A 22185-nucleotide genomic window follows, 5' to 3' on the forward strand; every position below is an offset into this window, starting at 1 on the left:
CTCCAGTTAAATTGTTTGTTTTTGCCTTAAGTCCCCCTAAACCACCCATTGAGACAGATGGATCTGTTTTAATGCAGTGACTAAGCAATGCAGTCTTATGACAAATGGGAGTGTGTTTTCTGTCACTGAGAGTTTGGGCATTTTGATGGGTGTAGGCATTCAGAACTACAGCCGCTTCCAGTGTAGACACTCAACGTGCCAGACGAATGAAGTAAAACACTGCTTGCTGTGTTTGTGTGATACTCACATCCACTAAGTGGTTGTCGGGGAAAGAAAGGAGCAGAACATTTTTTTAATGTAAGAAAACCATGAGTCTGTTTTTGATGCCTATTTCTTATCTACACACTTCCCATAGGAGCCAGCACAGCCACACCTGTGTCCATTGAAGAAGATTGCCAGCAATAGCAAAGTGTTTGAAAAGGAAGATTAGGTCCTCAGAACACTACAAGTTCATACAAGTTGATATAACAATGTTTTGCCTGTACGGTCTGGATTGATTCTGTTGTAATACATATTGGTGGAGATGAACGTCAACTTAGAAGACAACATCTGAAAGTATTTTTGTCTTATTTTCTACTTTTTCTATAAAAAAAGTAAGACGAAATCCAGATTAATAATAAGCCGTGTTCTTTTTTTGCATCCATAGCCAACAATAGAAGACCTTAAAACGTGTTGAATTTTGGCCTGAAAGGTGCATGCAATAAATGTAAACCACTACATAATAATATATATATACACAGTGTCTGTACAGTCGACCATAAACAGTATTTTCTAGCGCTCTGACCACACATGAAGAAAAGTAATGTTTAACAGTGCTAAAGTAATGTTTAACACTGCTAAAGCAATGTTTAACACTGCTAAAGCAATGTTTAACACTGCTAAAGTAATGTTTAACAGTTAGCTGAACGAAACATCAAAGTAAAATGTAAAATCATACTTACTGTTCAACCTATATAACTATTAAAGTGCTTTAGATTTAGCTTATTTTGTATTTTGGACTGATGACTACAGCAATAAAAAAAACATGGGAAAATAAGCTGATGTCAAATCTGACATTTGTCTTCTGTAGCACATGCGTGACTTGTTAATACAAAAAAACAGGAAACTGCCTTTTTCAGTTTGAATGAAGTATGTTTACCATGAAAAGTTTTACTGTGATCTATGTATGCTGACTAAGGGCAGATACACATAAAACATTGAAGCGGCCCTGACAGTGTATAACTTCTACATAAACCAATACCTGACCAAGGGGAATCTGGGAAACGTAGTCATGCAGAATCACTACGGTGAGCTTAGGTTCTTGCTTACCCAAAGCACAGTCGTAGTTCCACTATCGGACTCCAGATCCCTGCATGCCTATTGGGTCTGCTACAACTTTTGCTTAAAAAAAAATACTAATAAACAAACAATGAAATCAAACAGAAACAAAAATAAAAGGAAAACATTTCAGTGGGTCCCTTCTTAAAAATGGTCTCGTTGGAGCAGAACGTATATTATAAGTCTGGCTACACGCTGGATCTAGAGATAGAGATAGGAGATCCAGTAAACAAGGTTAAAGAGACCGAAAGCGGTGGGGAAACCGATGCGAGCGTACGAGTCTATCTTGGCGACACGGATGTGCAACCGCCCATGCCGCCAGGCCCCGGAGCGGCAGTCCTCGAAACAGCAGAAGAAGCTGGTGCAGTCCTTGCCGTCCAGGCACTCGTAGCCATACTCCTCATCTCGCTCCTGCATGTGGGTGGCGTTGTTCATCTGGATGGCGGTGGCTGAGCGAGGCCGTATGTCCACCGTAGGGGTCTGCTTTTAACAGAGAGAGCACAGTTAGCGACTAGAGTCTAAGAGGCGAAACATGGGGGACCTAATTTAGTCTCTATCTTAGTACACAAAATGTAATTTGCACCTTCACTTGGAAATTTAATATTTTTAAGCATTTCAGTAAAACACAAATAAGCCCATCAGTGGTACCTGTATTTAATTAGAGTGGCTTAAAGCTGACAATGGACTATTCCCTTTGGAACACACGATGCAAATTACAACTGTGGGTAAAGCCAAAAGTACAAAGTATCTGTCTTCTGTAGGATACATTGTGTAGTTGGGCTTTATTTAGTAGAAAGATGATGCTAGTGCTGGGCAACCTATTTTAAGCTCTGCTGCTGCACATCATGGGAAAACACGAGGAGTATCGTGGTTATCATTAGTCCCAAAGATAAACACAGTCCCTTTTTGCATAATGATTCACTCAAATTACATAATTCTTGTTCTGTATGTGGATGCCATTGTGTGGATTTCACAGGGGGAACATTTGAATTTATTCTAAATGGATTATGATGTAAGCCGTATGATAAGAAAGACTCTTGAGCAGGGACTCACTGTTCCTCCATTTCCTGTCCCTAAATGGGTTAAATCAACCTCTTTTAAAGCCTGCTCACGACTTGAGGGCACAGCCTTTCATTTCTGATGATTCCTAAAATAGGCCAGTGACATCAGCGAGTCCTTTGCTCCATCAGTCAAAGGAGGCACAATTAGCATTTTCATGGGCTTTTATCTCATAATGGCAAGCCACCTTTGCACAAATGTCTTCTCTCGTGATTAACTTTAAGACTGAGTTTTTGCTGACCCAGCATAATATTTTGTGTATGATTCATTTAGAAATATAATGACGCAGTTACATACAGTATTGTATTGTCCCACTTCAAATAAACTGAATGGAATCGCTACTAACTGAACAGAACCCAAAGCCTCTAGCCTCTAACTCCTAGCCTGTAACCCCTAGTCTCTAACCCCTAACCCCTAGCCTCTAACCCCTAGCCCCTAATCTCTATCCCCTATCCCCTAGCCTTTAGCCTCTTTGGGAAGTTTTTTTCCTCTTCATTAGGCTTTATTGTAGCTATATTTACAATGGATGTCATGTCAGTGCTATGTTTAGGTAATCATACTGCTTTCCTAATGTCCTGTCCTTATAAAATGAATCATATGTGTGTCAAGTACCATCAAATGCCATAAGCATTGGGGTTAAATTGTTTAAAGGCATGTATCATCATAAAATATCAAAACACTGATTTGACTGTAGCTCCTTCCCTGCAGCTCAAATTTGCCCAGCACTAGAATACAAGGATGTGTGTAGTCCCTTTGAAAATTATGCATAACCACATGTAAAGCATGATTGGTTGGTTCCACATTATTTTCTGATTGATTGACAACCAGGGGATTTGCAGCTAGGTCGAAAATATACAAGTTAATACAACCTAATAATTCCATGTGGCACGTTCGAAAATAAACACATTAATTGGACCAGCGCTGTGGCTGATTCTACAGGATTAGCAGTGAAAATGTGACCAATGGTCGAGAAATCAAGTAATAAAGTGGCTGTAGATATATATTTCCTTTAAGAATAGAATGACATTAAAACAGTTATGCTATGTGTTTGGTGAGTAGTTAGCTAAAATTCACTACGATTGTGATAATTTCTCACTTTGATGGGAAACTTTTTGTACTGCTAACATTTGCTTCCAGTCACTTTCGCTCATTAATCCTGTAGAATCAGCAACGGCGCTGGTCCAATTAATTTGTTTACTTTTCAACACTTCCACATGGAATTATTACATTGTCTTAACCTTTTATCTTCAACCTAGATTTGCAGCAGGAAGCAGCATCAGGTCATGTGACTCGGTTTTCAAAGGGGGGTTGCACGGGAGAAGGAAGCATGTGGTGGAAGCTAGCTCAAGCAGAATAACAAACCCAGATCCTGCAGTGTGGCTGGAGTTTGCAAAACAAAAGAGTGGCATTCCAGCTTTAACCAGATGAAGTAGACAACCTCTCAAAATTAATAACTGACTGAAACACTTAGGGCTCTATTCAATCCGCATCGCGGAAGTTCCGTTTTACAGATTGAATAGAGCCCTTAGGCTCCTACTCTGGATCCCTACCACTATAATCAAAGTTTAGTGTCAGCTGTAGTTAATTTTTAGTTGATTATTTGTTAATTTAAAATAGCTATAGAAAATGGCCTCCCTATAAATGGCTGGTTCAAATGTTTACCATACTTACAGTATCCTCTGACTAATGGTATTTACATTCAGAAATGTTCTACTTCCATACAATAGATTCAGGGTGATTCAGTTTTTTAAAGCACACTGTATTCTATATTCTGTAGCTCAGCTGGTAGAGCACGGCGCTTGTAACGCCAGGGTAGTGGGTTCGATCCCCGGGACCACCCATACACAAAAAATTTATGCACGCATGACTGTAAGTTGCTTTGGAAAAATGTGTCTGCTAAATGGCATATTATTATTATTATACTTGAGTGTTAAATATACATGTAACTGCCAAAATAAAGGAAACACCTACATGAAGCGTCTTCCTAGGGTGTTGGGCCACCACAAGCCAGAACAGCTTCAATGCACCTTGGCATAGATTTACAAGTGTCTTGAACTCTATTGGAGGGATTCACACCATTCTTCCATGAGAAATTCCATTATTTGGTTGATGGTGGTGGAAAACGCTGTCTCAGGCGCCGCTCCTGAATCTCCCATAAGTGTTCAATTGGGTTGAGATCTGGTGACTGAGACAGCCATGGCATATGGTTTACATCGTTTTCATGCTCATCAAAACATTCAGTGACCTCTCGTGCCCTATGGATGGGGGCATTGTCATCCTATGGGGGCATAGTCATGGTAGCAGCATGGCCTAGCATTTTATACATGACCCTAAGCATGATAGGATGTTAATTGCTTAATTAACTCAGGAACCACACCTGTGTGGAAGCACCTGCTTTCAATATACTTTGTATACCTCACTTACTCAAGTGTTTCCATTATTTTGGCAGTTACCTGTAGCTCTTCAGTAGCACCCTGTGCACTGTGACTGTTTAAAGATTACTGGGGCTAAATCTACTCTGCTGCGTGTTGAGCCATTAAGATGATCACTACTAATTAGGCTTAACACAGTGTAGGGGTTGTCTATTTCAGTCTATTAAGGCTCTGCTGATTCTATAGGAAGCGTCAGGTTAAAAGCTCCACAAACACACGGGTAGCTTAGCTTGACAGGGGAAATAGAGTTGCCACTGCTTTACTGTTAAAATGGCATAGTATAAAAAATAAAATAAAATAAATGACAGAATGAAACCATTTTGCGCCATCTTTTTACTAGCTGTGGACATGTGTGGGCTGGTTATATGAGAGAGCAGAATGTTGTCACTACACAAGTACGTCTGGCTGCCTCTGCACAGTGAGCACATTGTTTGGTGGTATTGCGGAAGACATTCTGAGGTGAAGATAAAGAAAAGGTCTCTAAAACAGACATGTAGCAGTGAGGTACACTAGCTGGGTCCAGAGACAGGCAAAATGCAGCAGACACATGCAGTCAATTGATGAAACTCAGACACAGGCAATATACCTTTGAGGAAAAGAGCCGGAGGAGCTTTTGTCCCAACAGGAAACAAAGAATACGTGGAATTAAAAGAGAACAACACAAAAAAGAACAAATGTAAAAAGACAAACAGAGAGAATGTCTAAAGAAAATAACACTGTAGTAGTACGAAGGGAACAACATACTGTAGAGACACACATACAGGAAGAGGAAGATGCATGACTGGATACATCACACTGGAGACCAGGTTGATCCCCAGTCAATTCTACCTTTAGAGATGTGCTATATCCATGATACAAACTTGACATCAACGATTTAGGGGTGATATTGATCCTAGTAGGGCTCAAAGCTGACCCGTTACACCAAGACAAGAAAATTGCATTTTTATCTGAAAAACACATTGAATGTGGATTTGTAGTACTTTATACTCTGAATCTACTGTATCATCAAAAATGCTTTTTTACTGATTTTATTTCCTGTTTATCAAACAATTAGTCCTAATGGAATACCTCAATAGTTCCAGTATGCATTAAATTTAACAGATTTATTATAAATAAACTGTTGTTGTCTTCATGCATAATACAATTATTGGAACAATTACCATCATAACATTGAAATAGGACATAATTATTTACTTATTAATTTGTTAATTTTCAGAAAATGGTTAGACCCTTACACCCAAAACCTATGAGAAATGAAAGGATGTTATTTCCTCAATTTCCTTTTTTATTCATGAAGACCAAAAGGATCTCAGTCAAAGGCTTCCACATCACATCTTGGCAGACCATGTGCAGAACCTCATTGAGAACATCCCCTTAGAGAAAGCAAACTGGCATTACACCTCCAGATCATCATTACTCATTCACCCTGCACACATTTATATCCAAAAGCAAATCTTTCTTACAGAGAAGCTGAAACTGGAGCATTCCACAGCCTGTTAAGTACCTAGCTAGCTAACTCTGGTGCTTTCACTTTAGCCACCATGACATTGTGGGGATTTGAAGCCCCGACATCTTCTGGTCATGTGACAAGGTTTTAAAATACTACTGCACAGCTGTGGTATGGATTAAGGACAGGTTCTATCTCTCTCGTAGACTGCATGGCACGAGGTGGCCTCACAATGACTGCTCCCTTAAGGGAACCTAGTAGTAGTAGGCTATGCATTACAGCAACACAGTAATACAGTGATTGGTGAGGCTTTCAGAGACTGGAAATAACTCAGTGTTTGGAGAATGTTGTAATCCCCACCCCCTGACCTGGCCTCTTCCTAATATATACACATTCTCATAGGTAAGGTCAAAACTCATTGCAAACACACTAAGCTCAAAATGTGTCTGAAATTTGTCTCAGTTATTTGGACTATGTTGTCTTCACTACTCGAGTAGAGTCATTGTGTGCCCACTTTGTTTAGGATAAACGACTCACCGGGTTTTTCTTCTTCTTGTCCTTTTTTGTGCTTGGCTTCCTGTTGCTTACAAAGTAGTGCAGTGTTCCGTATTCTATCAGCGCGGCAAAGACGAAGATGAAGCATACGGACACAAAGAGGTCCATGGCCGTCACGTAGGACACCTTAGGCAGCGACTTCCTGGCTATGGTACTCAGCGTAGTCATGGTCAGCACAGTGGTGATGCCTGTCAATGGACCAGATGGCCAAGAAGGTCAGACGAGGGTATAGAATGGGTATAGCAACAAAAGATAACAGTATGCCATTCTTAGGGGGGTTTGATTTTAGGACTTGGGGAGTTGGTGCAGTGGAGGCAATCAAAAATGTTAGATATGTAGGAGACTAACAAAATAGAGTTGTGAAAGTGGTTCAGAATATATATATATATATATATATATATATCTCTTTAATTGACTTCCCTGGTCTCAGAGATGTGAGAAAAAACTGACCAAAACTCAAAAGAAACTTTCTGTACAAAAATGTATTCTCAGAGATTATTAGAATGGAGCAATCACAGACTGGTTGAACAAAATTAAATATGTACGATACACAGTGGGGATGGTTGAACTATTTTAGCATGCTGCGCACATCTATTTTGAAGAGAGCTTGCTATTTGATTCTTATGGGTTTTAAATGAATTACATACTTTATGCAGGCAAAAACGTGTGTGAGCTGGGTTATACCAAATTGTTTTCTCTGGTCATGTAACATATCTAACATTTACAGTATATTATCTATAATACTTCTCCAATAAATGAAAGGAACCCGAGGAAACGGTATCATTAAGTATAGTGATTAGAAATCAAGGCGGAGCATTTGAGTACTGGATTACATGAAACTAAAGGATTATGAAATGCTGAGTATTTTATTGCAAACATTGACACATTATGACGTACAGTTTCCCCATAATGGACGGCATAGCAACCAACTGTTGTGGTCCCTTGATCCGCACTTGAAGGACACCCCTTCAAATTAGTGGATTCAGCTGTTTCAGCCACACCCATTGCTGACAGGTGTATAAAATCGAGCACACAGCTATGCAATCTCCATAGACAAACATTGGCAGTAGAATGGCCTTACTGAAGAGCTCAGTTACTTTCAACGTGGCACCGTCATAGGAAGCCACTTTTCCAATAAGTCAGTTCGTTAAATTTCCGCCCTGCTATAGCTGCCCCGGTCAACTGTAAGTGCTGTTATTGTGAAGTGGAAACGTCTAGGAGCAACAACGGCTCAGCTGCGAAGTGGTAGGCCACACAAGCTCACAGAACGGGACCGGCGAGTGCTGAAGCGGGTAGCGCGTAAAAATCGTCTGTCCTCGGTTGCAATACTCACTACCGAGTTCCAAACTGCCTCTGGAAGCAGCGTCAGCACAAGAACTGTTCGTCGGGAGCTTCATGAAATGGGTTTCCATGGCCGAGCAGCCGCACACAAGCTTAAGATCACCATGCGCAATGCCAAGCGTCGGCTGGAGTGGTGTAAAGCTCTCCACCATTGGACTATGGAACACTGGAAACGCGTTCTCTGGAGTGATGAATAACACTTCACCATCTGGCAGTCCAACGGACAAGTCTGGGTTTGGCGGATGCCAGGAGAACACTACCTTCCCCAATGCATAGTGCCAACTGTAAAGTTTGGTGGAGGAGGAATAATGGTCTGGGGCTGTTTTTCATGGTTTGGGCTTGGCCCCTTAGTTCCAGTGAAGGGAAATCTTAACGCTACAGCATACAATGACATTGTAGACGATTCTGTGCTTCCAACTTTGTGGCAACAGTTTGGGGAAGGCCCTTTACTGTTTTAGCATGACAATGCCCCCATGCACAAAGCAAGGTCCATACAGAAATGGTTTGTTCGAGATCGGTGTGGAAAAACTTGACTGGCCTGCACAGAGCCCTGACTTCAACCCCATCGAACACCTTTGGAATTAATTGGAACGCCGACTGCGAGCCAGGCCTAATCGCCCAACATCAGTGCCCGACCTCACTAATGCTCTTGTGGCTGAATGGAAGCAAGTCCCCGCAGCAATGTTCCAACATCTAGTGGAAAGCGTTCCTAGAAGAGTGGAGGCTGTTATAGCAGCAAAGGGGGGACCAACTCCATATTAATGCCCATGATTTTAGAATGAGATGTTCGACAAGCAGGTGTCCACATACTTTTGGTCATGTAGTGTATCTCTTCTTTTAAGTTCAGCCATACCATGCCTTACCAAAAGAATTATTCATGTTCTCCTAATATTCAGCAAATTAATATTTCAAATCCGAAAAAATCAACTGCACTCACATTTGCTGACCGCAGGAGTGGCAACACAGATGAACAGTGCACATGGGAAAATAGAGCAAAAATAACCTACATGAAAGTAAGAAAGAGTAAACATGATTGTTTCTAGTTGAGTGTCCTGGCAGATCAGCTCAATCAGACCGGCAACTGAAAGACATTAATTCTGCCAATGAGAGGATCGCATTCCGTATTCTGCAAAGCCATGCATGCTTATGATTGGACAATACAGATGAAAAGCAGCTTCATGTCAAATTTAATGTCCATGAGTCTTTTCCTCAACTAAAAATGAAAACTAATTTGTGACAATTATAGTTTTTTTTATGGCAACTCGTCTCATTTCCAGCATTAGATTTCATCAGGAAAAATTGGAAGTTGAGTAATATTTTTCGTCATAGTTATTGTTGACGAAATTAACACTGCATGGGATCTTTGTCATCGTGTTAGAGACATGATGATGTGGAGGGACACACCAGGGGAAACCCTTTAACGTAGCACACAAATACGGGGCGGCAGGTAGCTTAGTGGTTAAGAGCGTTGTGCCAGTAACCGAAAGGTCGCTGGTTCTAATCCCCGAGCCCACTAGGTGAAAAATATGTTCATGTGCCCTTGAGCAAGGCGCTTAACTCTAATTGCTCCTGTAAGTCGCTCTGGATAAGAATGACTCAAATGTAATACTACAGCTGCCAACAACATTGTCATTTAGCAGACGCTCTTATCTAGAGCGACTTACAGTTAGTGAGTGCATACAAACCCCAGCTCTTCAACAAATCACTCTAATAGATCACGAGGGCTTTGCGGCTAATATTGTTTTTATTTGTATCTATTTTTCATGCAAAACGAGAGACATCATCATGTCTCAAGATTAATGCTGCAATATACATGGAGGTGCCTGGAGTGATTGTCATATTTGATTGGATGGCACTGAAGGATTAAGAATAATGTCACAGCCATTAATCCTTCGAGCTAGCTAACCAACATTAAACTCCCTGTTATCCACTTAATGGCGCCAGAGGAGATGGCTGCCGTTTTACGGGCTCCTAACCAATTGTGCTATTTTGTGGGGGGTTTTGCGTTATTTGTAACTTATTTTGTACATAATGTTTCTGCCACCGTCTCTTACGACCGAAAAGAGCTTCTGGATATCAGGACAGCGATTACTCACCTCGTACTGGACGAAGATCTTTTCTTCAACGAGTCGGACGCAAAGGATTTACTTCAGACACCCGACAAGGCCCAAATCCCTGTCATTCGCAGGAGAAAGAGACTGAGATATCGGGGACGTAGGTCGGGGTGCCTTGTAAGGATCTGACGGTGAGTGGGTAATCTGCCTCTTCCATCAGTCCTATTAGCCAACGTACAATCATTGGATAACAAAATTGACACGCTACGATCACGAATATCCTACAACGGGACATTAAAAACTGTAATATCTTATGTTTCACCGAGTCGTGGCTGAATGACGACATGGATAACATACAGCTGGCGGGGTTTACGCTGCATCGGCAAGATAGAACAACGGCCTCCGGTAAGACAAGGGGTGGCGGTCTGTGTATATTTGTAAACAACAGCTGGTGCACGAAATCTAATATTAAGGAAGTCTCAAGGTTTTGCTCACCTGAGGTAGAGTATCTCATGATAATGTCACGATCGTCGAAAGGAGCGGACCAATACGCAGCGCGTGGAGTGAACATGATGACTTTATTTATAAAGCAACCACGACAAAACAACAAATGACGATAATGAAGTCCTCAGTGACACGACTGAACACGGAACATGGAACAATAACCCACAAAACACAGGAGAAAACACACAGAATATATATGGCTCCCAATCAGAGATAACGAGCCGACAGCTGACACTCGTTACCTCCGATTGGGAGTCATTAACCAATCACCAAAAACACAAACAAATGAAACTCACCCAACCCAACACCACCAAATGAAATACACCCTGGCTCTAACACACAGTCCTTGGAGCCAGAGTGTGACAGTACCCCCCCCTAAAGGTGCGCACTCCGGGCGCACCAGCATACAGTCTAGGGGAGGGTCTGGGTGGGCGTCTGTCCCCGGTGGCGGCTCTGGCCCCGGTCGTGATCCCCACCCCACCGCAGTCACAACCTGCTTCGGTAGCCTCCTCCCAATGACCACCCTCCAACTAACCCCACCTGGACTAAGGGGCAACACCGGACTAAGGGGTAGCATCGGACTAAGGGGCAGTACCGGACTACGGGGCAGTACCGGACTAAGGGGCAGTACCGGACTAAGGGGCAGTACCAGGCTAAGGGACAGCACCATGATAAGGGACAGCACCAGGATAAGGAGCAACACCGAGCTAAGGGGCAGCACCTGACTAAATGGCGGATCCTGGCTGGCTGGCTCATGGCTGGCTGACGGATCTGGCTGCTCATGGCTGGCTGACGGATCTGGCTGCTCATGGCTGGCTGACGGATCTGGCTGCTCATGGCCGACTGACGGATCTGGCTGATCCTGTCTGGCAGAAGGCTCTGGCTGATCCTGTCTGGCAGAAGGCTCTGGCTGATCCTGTCTGGCAGAAGGCTCTGGCTGATCCTGTCTGGCAGAAGGCTCTGGCTGATCCTGTCTGGCGGAAGGCTCTGGCTGATCCTGTCTGGCGGAAGGCTCTGGCTGATCCTGTCTGGCAGACGGCTCTGGCTGATCCTGTCTGGCGGAAGGCTCTGACGGCGTTGGGCAGACGGGCAGTTCAGACGGCGTTGGGCAGACGGACAGTTCAGGCCCCGTTGGGCAGACGGCAGACTCTGGCCGTCTGAGGCGCATCGTAGGCCTGGTGCGTGGTGCCGGAACAGGAGGTACCGGGCTGAGGACACGCATCTCAGGGCTAGTGCGGGGAGAAGCAACAGGGCATGCTGGACCCTGGGGACGCACCGTAGGCCTGATGCGTGGTGCCGGAACTGGAGGTACCGGGCTGAGGACACGCATCTCAGGGCTAGTGCGGGAAGCAGCAACAGGGCATGCTTGGCCCTGGGGACGCACCGTAGGCCTGATGCGTGGTGCCGGAACTGGAGGTACCGGGCTGAGGACACGCATCTCAGGGCTAGTGCGGGGAGTCGGAACAGGGCATGCTGGACCCTGGGGACTCCCATAACTCCTAGTGCGGGGAGCCGGAACAGGGCATGTTGGACCCTGGGGACTCACCTCACGCCTAGTGCGGAGAGCAGGGACAGGCCGGGCGGGGCTGGCGACGCGCACCGTATCCCTGGTGCGAGTGGCCGGAACAGGCCGGGCCGGGCTGGCGAAGCGCACCGTATCCCTGGTGCGTGGAGTAGGAACAGGCCGGGCTGGGCTGGCGAAGCGCACCGTATCCCTGGTGCGTGAGTAGGAACAGGCCGGGCTGGGCTGGCGAAGCGCACCGTATCCCTGGTGCGTGGAGTAGGAACAGGCCGGGCTGAGCTGGCGACGCGCACCGTACACTTGGTGCGTATGGCAGGAACAGGCCGAACCGGGCTGGCGACGCGCACCTTACACTTAGTGCGAGGGACCGGAACAGGCCGTACCGTACGGGGAACACACACTACTGGCTGCACCTCGGGACTAGGAACGGGCCGGACCGAACTGGTTACACACCCCAGTACCTCACGCCGTGCCTCAACACCTTCCTTCCCTGCTTTACCCAGTAGCCCCCTTGACCTGGTAGCCCACTGAATCCGTCCCTTCTCTGCCTCCGTCAGCCCCCTTAACCTGGCAGCCCTCTGACTCTGCCTTGTGGCAGCCTCCTGCTGCTCCGTCGCCCAAGCCATGTGCCCCCCCCCCAAAAATTTCTTGGGGTTGCCTCTCTTCCACGGGCTTCCAGCCTCGCCTTCGCGCTGCCTCCTCGTACCACCTCCTCTCGGCTTTGGCTGCCTCCAGCTCTTCACGAGGGCGGTGATATTCCTCCGGTTGTGCCCAAGGACCCTTTCCAGCCCGAATCTCCTCCCATGTCCAAAAATCCTTAGGAGGCGTCCATAACTCCTGTGTCCAGACCCTTTGCTCCTGGACGCGCTGCTTGGTCCTTTTTGGTGGGTTATTCTGTCACGATCGTCGAAAGGAGCGGACCAATACGCAGCGCGTGGAGTGAACATGATGACTTTATTTATAAAGCAACCACGACAAAACAACAAATGACGATAATGAAGTCCTCAGTGACACGACTGAACACGGAACATGGAACAATAACCCACAAAACACAGGAGAAAACACACAGAATATATATGGCTCCCAATCAGAGATAACGAGCCGACAGCTGACACTCGTTACCTCCGATTGGGAGTCATTAACCAATCACCAAAAACACAAACAAATGAAACTCACCCAACCCAACACCACCAAATGAAATACACCCTGGCTCTAACACACAGTCCTTGGAGCCAGAGTGTGACAGATAAGCTGTAGACCACACTATTTACCAAGAGAGTTTTCATCTATATTTTTCGTAGCTGTCTATTTACCACCACAAACCGATGCTGGCACTAAGACCACACTCAATGAGCTGTATAAGGCCATAAGCAAACAGGAAAACACTCATCCAGAGGCGGCACTCCTAGTGGCCGGGGACTTTAATGCAGAGAAACTTAAATCCGTTTTACCTAATTTCTAACAGCATGTTAAATGTGCAACCAAAGGAAAAAAGAGACCATCTTTACTCCACACACAGAGATGCGTACAAAGCTCTCTCACGCCCTCCATTTGGTAAATCTGACCATAATTATATCCTCTTTATTCCTGCTTACAAGCAAAAACTAAAGCAGGAAGCACTAGTGACTCGGTCAATAAAGAAGTGGTCAGATGACGCAGATGCTAAGCTACATTACTGTTTTGCTAGCATAGACTGCAATATGTTCCGGGATTCTTCCGATGGCATTGACGAGTACACCACCACATCAGTCACTGGCTTCATCAATAAGTGCATCGATGATGTCGTCCCCACAGTGACCGTATGTACCCCAACCAGAAGCCATGGATTACAGGCAACATCTGCACTGAGCTAAAGGGTAGAGCTGCCGCTTTTAAGGAACGGGACTCTAACCCGGATGCTTATAAGAAATCCCGCTATGCCCTCCGACGAACCATCAAACAGGCAAAGCGTCAATACAGGACTAAGATTGAATTATACTTCACCGTCTCTGACGCTCGTCGGATGTGGCAGGGTGTTGCAAACTATTATAGACTACAAAGGGAAGCACAGCCGCGAGCTGCCCAGTGACACGAGCCTACCAGACAAGCCAAATCACTTCTATGCTTGCTTCGAGGCAAGCAACACTGAAGCATGCATGAGAGCATCAGCTGTTCCGGACAACTGTGTGATCACGCTCTCCGTAGCCAATGTGAGTAAGACCTTTAAACAGGTCAACATTCACAAGGCCGCAGGGCCAGATGGATTACCAGGACGTGTACTCCGAGCATGCGCTGACCAACTGGCAAGTGTCTTCAACGACATTTTCAACCTGTCCCTGACTGAGTCTGTAATACCAACATGTTTCAAACAGACCACCATAGTCCCTGTGCCCAAGAACACTAAGGTAACCTGCCTAAATGACTACAGACCCGTAGCACTCATGTCTGTAGCCATGAAGTGCTTTGAAAGGCTGGTCATGGCTCACATCAACACAATTATCCCAGAAACCTTAGACCCACTCCAATTTGTATATCGCCCCAACAGAACACCTATGTGAGAATGCTATTCATTGACTACAGCTCAGTGTTCAACACCATACTGCCCTCAAAGCTCATCACTAAGCTAAGGACCCTGGGACTAAACACCTCCCTCTGCAACTGGATCCTCGACTTCCTGAAGGGCCGCCCCCAGGTGGTAAGGGTAGGTAACAACAGACCTGCCACATTGATCCTCAACACAGGGGCCCTTCAGGGGTGCACGCTCAGTCCCCTCCTGTACTCCTTGTTCACCCATGACTGCATGGCCAGGCACGACTCCAACACCATCATTAAGTTTGCCGACGACACAACAGTGGTAGGCCTGATCACCGACAACGATGAGAGGGAGGAGGAGGTCAGAGACCTGGCCGTGTGGTGCCAGGATAACAACCTCTCCCTCAACGTGATCAAGACAAAGGAGATGATTGTGGACTACAGGAAAAAAAAGAGGATTGAGCACGCCCCCATTCTCATCGACGGGGCTGTAGTGGAGCAGGTTGAGAGCTTCAAGTTCATTGGTGTCCACATCACCAACAAACTATCATGGTCCAAACACACCAAGACAGTCGTGAAGAGGGCACGACAAAGCCTATTCCCCCTCAGGAGACTGAAAAGATTTGGCATGGGTCCTCAGATCCTCAAAAAGTTATACAGCTGCACCATCGAGAGCATCCTGACTGGTTGCATCACTGCCTGGTATGGCAACTGCTTGGCCTCCGTTCACAAGGCACTAAAGGGGATAGTACGTACGGCCCAGCACTCCACTGGCGCCAAGCTTCCTGCCATCCAGGATTTCTATACCAGGCGGTGTCAGAGGAAGGCCCTAAAAATTGTCAAAGACTCCAGCCACCCTAGTCATAGACTGTTCTCTCTGCTACCACACGGCAAGCAGTACCGTAGCACCAAGTCTAGGTCCAAAAGGCTTCTTAACAGCTTCTACCGCCAAGTCAAAAGACTCCTGAACAGCTAATCAAATGGCTACCCAGACTATTTGCATTGTCCACCCCCTCTTCTTTTATGCTGCTGCTACTCTGTTTATTACCTATGCATAGTCACTTTAACTATACCTACATGTACATATTACCTCAATTACCTCGACTAACCGGTGCCCCCGCACATTGACTCTGTACCGGTACCCCCTGTATATAGCCTTGCTACTGTTATTTTTACTGTTATTTTACTGATTTTATTTTTTACTTATCTATTGTTTACTTAACACTTATTTTTCTTAAAACTGCATTGTTGGTTAAGGGCTTGTAAGTAAGCATTTCACTGTAAGGTGTACACCTGTTGTATTCGGCGCATGTGACAAATACAATTTGACTCCATTTACATGAAATTAAGCCATTTGACTCCATTTACATGTTGCCAGGCAATTCATTTTGTCCTAATATTTAACATTTTATGAGGATTATAAGATAATAATAATAAGATATAGACACCTGCAATAAATAAAATAATAAGTTAACCTCTAACAGTAATAGGGTATAACATTGTTTCTAAAGGTCAAACAGCTCTTCTCTGATTGGAAGTGGATGTCCGTATCCTGGATTGATTCAGCAATGCGTCTAATGGTCCTGGTGAGGGCTTGGGTTCAGGGTCGAGAGGCTTGGAGAGGCAAGGAGTTGACTAAAGAATATGTAGCTACAAGAGGACATACTCTGAAGGTGTCCGCCCTTCGGAGACAAGGGCAGGTTCAAAAGTTCACATATTCTGCATAAAAATCCCCCTTTTACCCTAAGCAAAGTTGGGCACCTGTATTTTCACGCTGAGGCTGCATCTCCCCTGCTGTGTTGCATAATGAATGTCTAATTAAGATATGTATAAAAAAATATGTGGCTTATATAATCAAGATGGACTAGTTACTGAAGCCTCTCTGGGTCGCTGAGGGTTGGTCCTGACCACAACAAGTCCTGTGTTATGAGAAGCAGAGACTAATTAGGGATGACACTGCTAATGAACTTCACTGATTATGCTGCAATGTCTGTTTGTGTTGAGGCTAGGTTGGCTGATTATGAAAATGAATGCTTTGGGGTGAACCTGAAGAGGTTAAATACAGGGCAGAATTCTCACTATCTTTTATTCTCTGTTTATTTATATTGAATTCAATTGAAATCTATGAATTATGAATACGATTTTCCTTGCTTTGTTGTTACCTAAGGATGTTCTAGCAGGCACAGCATCCTTGTTGATCCAGAAGGAGACCCAGGAGAGGACAACGATGAGAGTGCAGGGGATGTAGGTCTGAATGGTGAAGTAACCCATCCTTCTGCTCAAGTCGAAGAAGACTGTCAGCACAACGTAATCTCCTACGAGAGAGGGAAGATGAGAAAAAGAAAAACATTGAATCACCATAATATGGAAATTACTGTATATAATATGCAGGAAGGCAATGCAGTCAACACAATTGAATCCCCATAGAGAAATATAACAAGCATACTTGCCATACAGACAACGAATAAACAGTTGTCAGAGGTAGGTAAAGATGTGGGATTTAGTATTGCCTATACTGGAAATCTGATTTGCACATAACATCACAACCCCCCCCCCCACCCCCCCCACCCCCTCATCACAGGATTAAATAGAGCTTCTACAAACTAGGTGTAGTATCCTCTCTCAACCCCTGACTTATCCAGATGTTAGACTGGTATACAGGGTGGTCATCCCTGCTTCCTACAATGTCTGCCATGGAGTTACTAAGATGGGAACAGTGCCAGCAGCTCACCCTACCTGTGTAGGTTTATAGAGAGCTCACCGCTGACCAGCAGTTCTTCTGTATGTTGTACACTAATTGATTAACACCACAATGTAAGCTGTGTCAGAAAACCTCCTGCCCCCTACTATAGTTCTCGTGCTTGTAAGCCTGGGGGGCATCTCCTAGCCCTTTTCTGGGGCCGCGCTGCTTCTCAGCGGGGACGAGAACAGCTGGCTTTGTTAATAAAGCACCAAGCAATTTGGCAACCTGGTAATTTACCTCTCGTGCAAAAAAATAAACACATGTTGTCTGCCATTTCTGCAAAACACCAACATCTGTGTGTGCACAGCAGGTTTACGTGATCAATCCCAGGTTACACCTCTCCTCACCTCCACACTGATTACATTATTAAATAGCTGAGTACAACAGCAGAGAGAGAGAGAGAGAGAGAGAGAGAGAGAGAGAGAGAGAGAGAGAGAGAGAGAGAGAGAGAGAGAGAGAGAGAGAGAGAGAGAGAGAGAGAGAGAGAGAGAGAGAGAGAGAGAGAGAGAGAGAGAGAGAGAGAGCATGATACCGCTGATATCTCCATGTGCGTTTTCTGCTGATGAGGCATTTGGTAGGAGGAGAGAGAGACATGAATAATATTCTCAGGGGTCTGTGATCCACTATTTGTTTTTATTAACATTACATTAATATAGCTATTGAGCTTGGTCAGCAGTGGCACAGCCACATTGCATTACCCTCCACAATAATAATGCTGGGCTTATTACAACAGCACAGCTCTAGCAGAGTGCTTCCTACTGTCATGACTGAGACTTGGGGTGAGGATATCGACAACCTCCTCCATTAGGGATCAAGACTAATGTATCAGTATCAATGCAATAATGCCTTCCTGTTATCCTGAAACACTTGGCTTTCTTGTTCATTTGTTTAGCTCAGAACCCCATTATCTCTCACCAAGACAAACTGTATTATTCCTTCATTGGACAACACAAGAGTTGGAGCGAGCAAATGAGTATGAGGTGAAATGGATGGCGATAGGATAGCTGCATATAGCTGGTTAATCCCACTTCCACATTACAGTGTGAGTGCAGTATGATGAAGAAAGAGCATAGGCTGTACCTTTGATAGACACAACCCAATCATTTTCCGCTGGGCTACGCACGGCACGGCACGGCAGCAGTGACACATCACATATTAACATAGTCCACGAGTCACCATTTCTGGCTCTGCTATTTTCTTTTTTTGTGTGTTTCAGAAAAATACCAAAAAAATATCCCTCGCAAATGATTTAGTGAAATGTAATATCGGGTCCTTGGCATGTGCTACATACGTCTCCCTATCTGTCTCTCCTTCCCCAGAATCTACAGCGCTTCAGTGAGTGAAGTAGCCGGCTTGTCCCAACGGATTTCTCTGTGCGCTCCAGGACATCAAAGGGCCCTGCCTGCTTCTCCCTAATGAGAGCCCAGCGCATGTGCACACACGCGCGCAAACACACACACACACACACACACACACACACACACACACACACACACACACATGTACACCTCAAAGCTCCTCTCTCTGCCAGGAGATCTCATCTGTCAACCCACAAGATAATGGAACAAATGATGTAGGTGTAGAAAGTCCTGCTTTAATCTTCACACCGTGGAAATGCATGAAGCAACGCTTCCTTCTCACAACCAGGAAACTCCTCTAGTGGGGCCTATACCTAATATATGTATACATTTATTTTACTTCTCTTTGACATGAGAGAATACAAAGCTCTTATCAGGAACATTAAAGATGGTTGGAAATGGGCTCAATGGGTTTGGTTGGGTCATACCAATGAAGATGGACCATCTTCCATATTCAGGTTGAGCTAGATCTTGGATTCAATTAGCCTATATGGGTTAAACAATTTCTCCCTCATCTAATGGTTAGCCTAACTGGTAGGCTATTGGTTTGAGATTTTCTGCTGTGTTCTGTTGTTTTTTGAAAAGCTGAAAAAATTCTAATGCTGTGACAAATCCACCCCGTAGCCTAGACAACGACTCAAAATCCAACTCATTGTTCATATTGAGATATTGTTTTCTGTATTTTCATTTTATTAAGCAGTTTAGTAAGAAACCTCACAGATGTAATATTCTCCTGTAAAGAGTTATGGAATGCAATAATAACTTGGCAGGGAAGATCATTCATCAGAGCACACTGTTAAAACCTCTGGGACTGCCAAATAGAATTATACGCACAACACAGGTCTCGCACTGCCTATGCTCCTACCATCCCAGATCCCAGTGCAACAAGACTACAGTAAATAAGCAGTTACATTTTCCATTTTAGATGATTTTTGTTTTCTTTGGATGGGCGGAGGAAATGCTGAAACATCACTCCCAGTAATGTTGCTGGCTGCATTTTGCCGGGGGCGACTACTTTCATGAGAGGGTATTTGGTAATCCCAGGTTGGGTTGCAGATCAGGAGAAGAGCTGCTGCCACAGGAGAATATATCTCTCATCCCCTGGGATTGAGACAGACATCTGTAAATTGGCATGATGGAGACAGGCAGGCTTGGACCTGCGGCACATGTTGGCCATCCTATGGTCAGAGGCATTTGCAGACAGGATGGCAGAGAAGACGTTATGCACAACCACAGAGCAGTCTATAAGAAGGGATGGTAAGCACTACCACTGTGGGCCAGCTGTAAGAGGGGGTGGTGAGCACTATCACCGTGGACCAGCTATAAGAGGGGGTGGTGAGCACTATCACTGTGGGCCAGCTATAAGAGGGGGTGGTGAGCACTATCACTGTGGGGCCAGCTATAAGAGGGGGTGGTGAGCACTATCACTGTGGACCAGCTATAAGAGGAGATGGTGAGCACAATCACTGTGGGCCAGCTGTAAGAGGGGGTGGTGAGCACAATCACTGTGGGCCAGCTGTAAGAGGGGATGGTGAGCACTATCACTGTGGGCCAGCTATAAGAGGGGGTGGTGAGCACTCACTGTGGGGCCAGCTATAAATTGGTGAGCACTATCACTGTGGGGCCAGCTATAAGAAGGGGTGGTGAGCAATATCACTGTGGGCCAGCTATAAGAGGGGGTGGTGAGCACTATCACTGTGGGCCAGCTGTAAGAGGGGGTGGTGAGCACTATCACTGTGGGGCCAGCTATAAGAGGGGGTGGTGAGCACTATCACTGTGGAGCCAGCTATAAGAGGAGGTGGTGAGCACTATCACTGTGGACCAGCTGTAAGAGGGGGTGGTGAGCACAATCACTGTGGGCCAGCTGTAAGAGGGGATGGTGAGCACTATCACTGTGGGCCAGCTATAAGAGTAGGTGGTGAGCACTCACTGTGGGGCCAGCTATAAATTGGTGAGCACTATCACTGTGGGGCCAGCTATAAGAAGGGGTGGTGAGCAATATCACTGTGGGCCAGCTATAAGAGGGGGTGGTGAGCACTATCACTGTGGGCCAGCTGTAAGAGGGGGTGGTGAGCACAATCACTGTGGGCCAGCTGTAAGAGGGGGTGGTGAGCACAATCGCTGTGGGCCAGCTGTAAGAGGGGGTTGTGAGCACTATCACTGTGGGCCAGCTATAAGAGGGGGTGGTGAGCACTATCACTGTGGGCCAGCTATAAGAGGGGGTGGTGAGCACTATCACCGTGGGGCCAGCTATAAATTGGTGAGCACTATCACTGTGGGGCCAGCTATAAGAAGGGGTGGTGAGCAATATCACTGTGGGGCCAGCTATAAGAAGGGGTGGTGAGCAATATCACTGTGGGGCCAGCTATGAGAGGGGGTGGTGAGCACTTTCACTGTGGGGCCAGCTATAAGTGTGGCTGGTGAGCACTATCACTGTGGGCCAGCTGTAAGAGGGGGTTGTGAGCACTATCATTGTGGGCCAGCTGTAAGAGGGGGTGGTGAGCACTATCACTGTGGGCCAGCTATAAGAGGGGGTGGTGAGCACTCACTGTGGGGGCCAGCTATAAGAGGGGGTGGTGAGCACTATCACTGTGGGCCAGCTATAAGAGGGGGTGGTGAACACTCACTGTGGGGCCAGCTATAAGAGGGGGTGGTGAGCACTATCACTGTGGGGCCAGCTATAAATTGGTGAGCACTATCCCTGTGGGGCCAGCTATAAGAAGGGGTGGTGAGCAATATCACTGTGGGGCCAGCTATAAGAAGGGGTGGTGAGCACTATTACTGTGGGGCCAGCTATAAGTGTGGCTGGTGAGCACTATCGCTGTGGGGCCAGCTATAGGAGGGGGTGGGTTCCCCAATCTGGTCTCAGGTATAAACATACTGTAACACAGGGATCATCAACTAGATTCAGCCGCAGGCCAATTTTTTCTTGAGGCCGGAACATAATTACAAATAATTTCTAGATGGCAAATTGACCGCAAGAAGCCTAAACAGATATAATGTTTGACTAAAACAGAATAATTTCAAACCTTGCTTACATTTATATACTATCACGTCTCTCTATTATGTGTGGGAAACTTGGCAAAAGATTTCTTAAATTAAAATCACTTGGAGCTGATTTCCTGGTGTTTTTACGGTCTTTTATGTCCAACAATGAAAATTAAAGAAATATATACACTACCGGTCAAAAGTTTTAGAACACATACTCATTCAAGGGGTTTTATTTATTTGTACTATTTTCTACATTGCATAATAATAGTGAATACATCAAAACTATGAAATAACACATAAGGAATCATGTAGTAACCAGAAAAGTGTTAAACAAATATATCTTATATTTGA

General features: G+C 45.2%; 1 protein-coding gene across 4 annotated transcripts in view; it reads right to left on the reverse strand.

The window, feature by feature from the left end:
• Positions 1 to 610: 610 nt before the first annotated feature.
• gabrg2 (gamma-aminobutyric acid type A receptor subunit gamma2) overlaps positions 611 to 22185 on the reverse strand; it is a 61154-nt gene continuing 39579 nt past the window's right edge. The window contains exons 7-10 of one of the 4 annotated variants that reach the window (XM_041893600.2): positions 16905 to 17057; positions 6793 to 6998; positions 5395 to 5418; positions 611 to 1797 (exon numbers count right to left, since the gene is read on the reverse strand). In XM_041893600.2, coding sequence (XP_041749534.1) covers positions 1519 to 1797; positions 5395 to 5418; positions 6793 to 6998; positions 16905 to 17057 — 662 coding nt within the window. In that variant the 3' untranslated portion in view covers positions 611 to 1518. Of the gene's footprint in view, positions 1801 to 5394; positions 5419 to 6792; positions 6999 to 16904; positions 17058 to 22185 lie in introns of all 4 variants that reach the window. The other 3 variants (XM_041893599.2, XM_041893602.2, XM_041893601.2) reach the window with 3 other exon arrangements.

The sequence above is a fragment of the Coregonus clupeaformis genome, chromosome 13, assembly GCF_020615455.1.
Source record: "Coregonus clupeaformis isolate EN_2021a chromosome 13, ASM2061545v1, whole genome shotgun sequence".
NCBI lineage: Eukaryota > Metazoa > Chordata > Actinopteri > Salmoniformes > Salmonidae > Coregonus > Coregonus clupeaformis.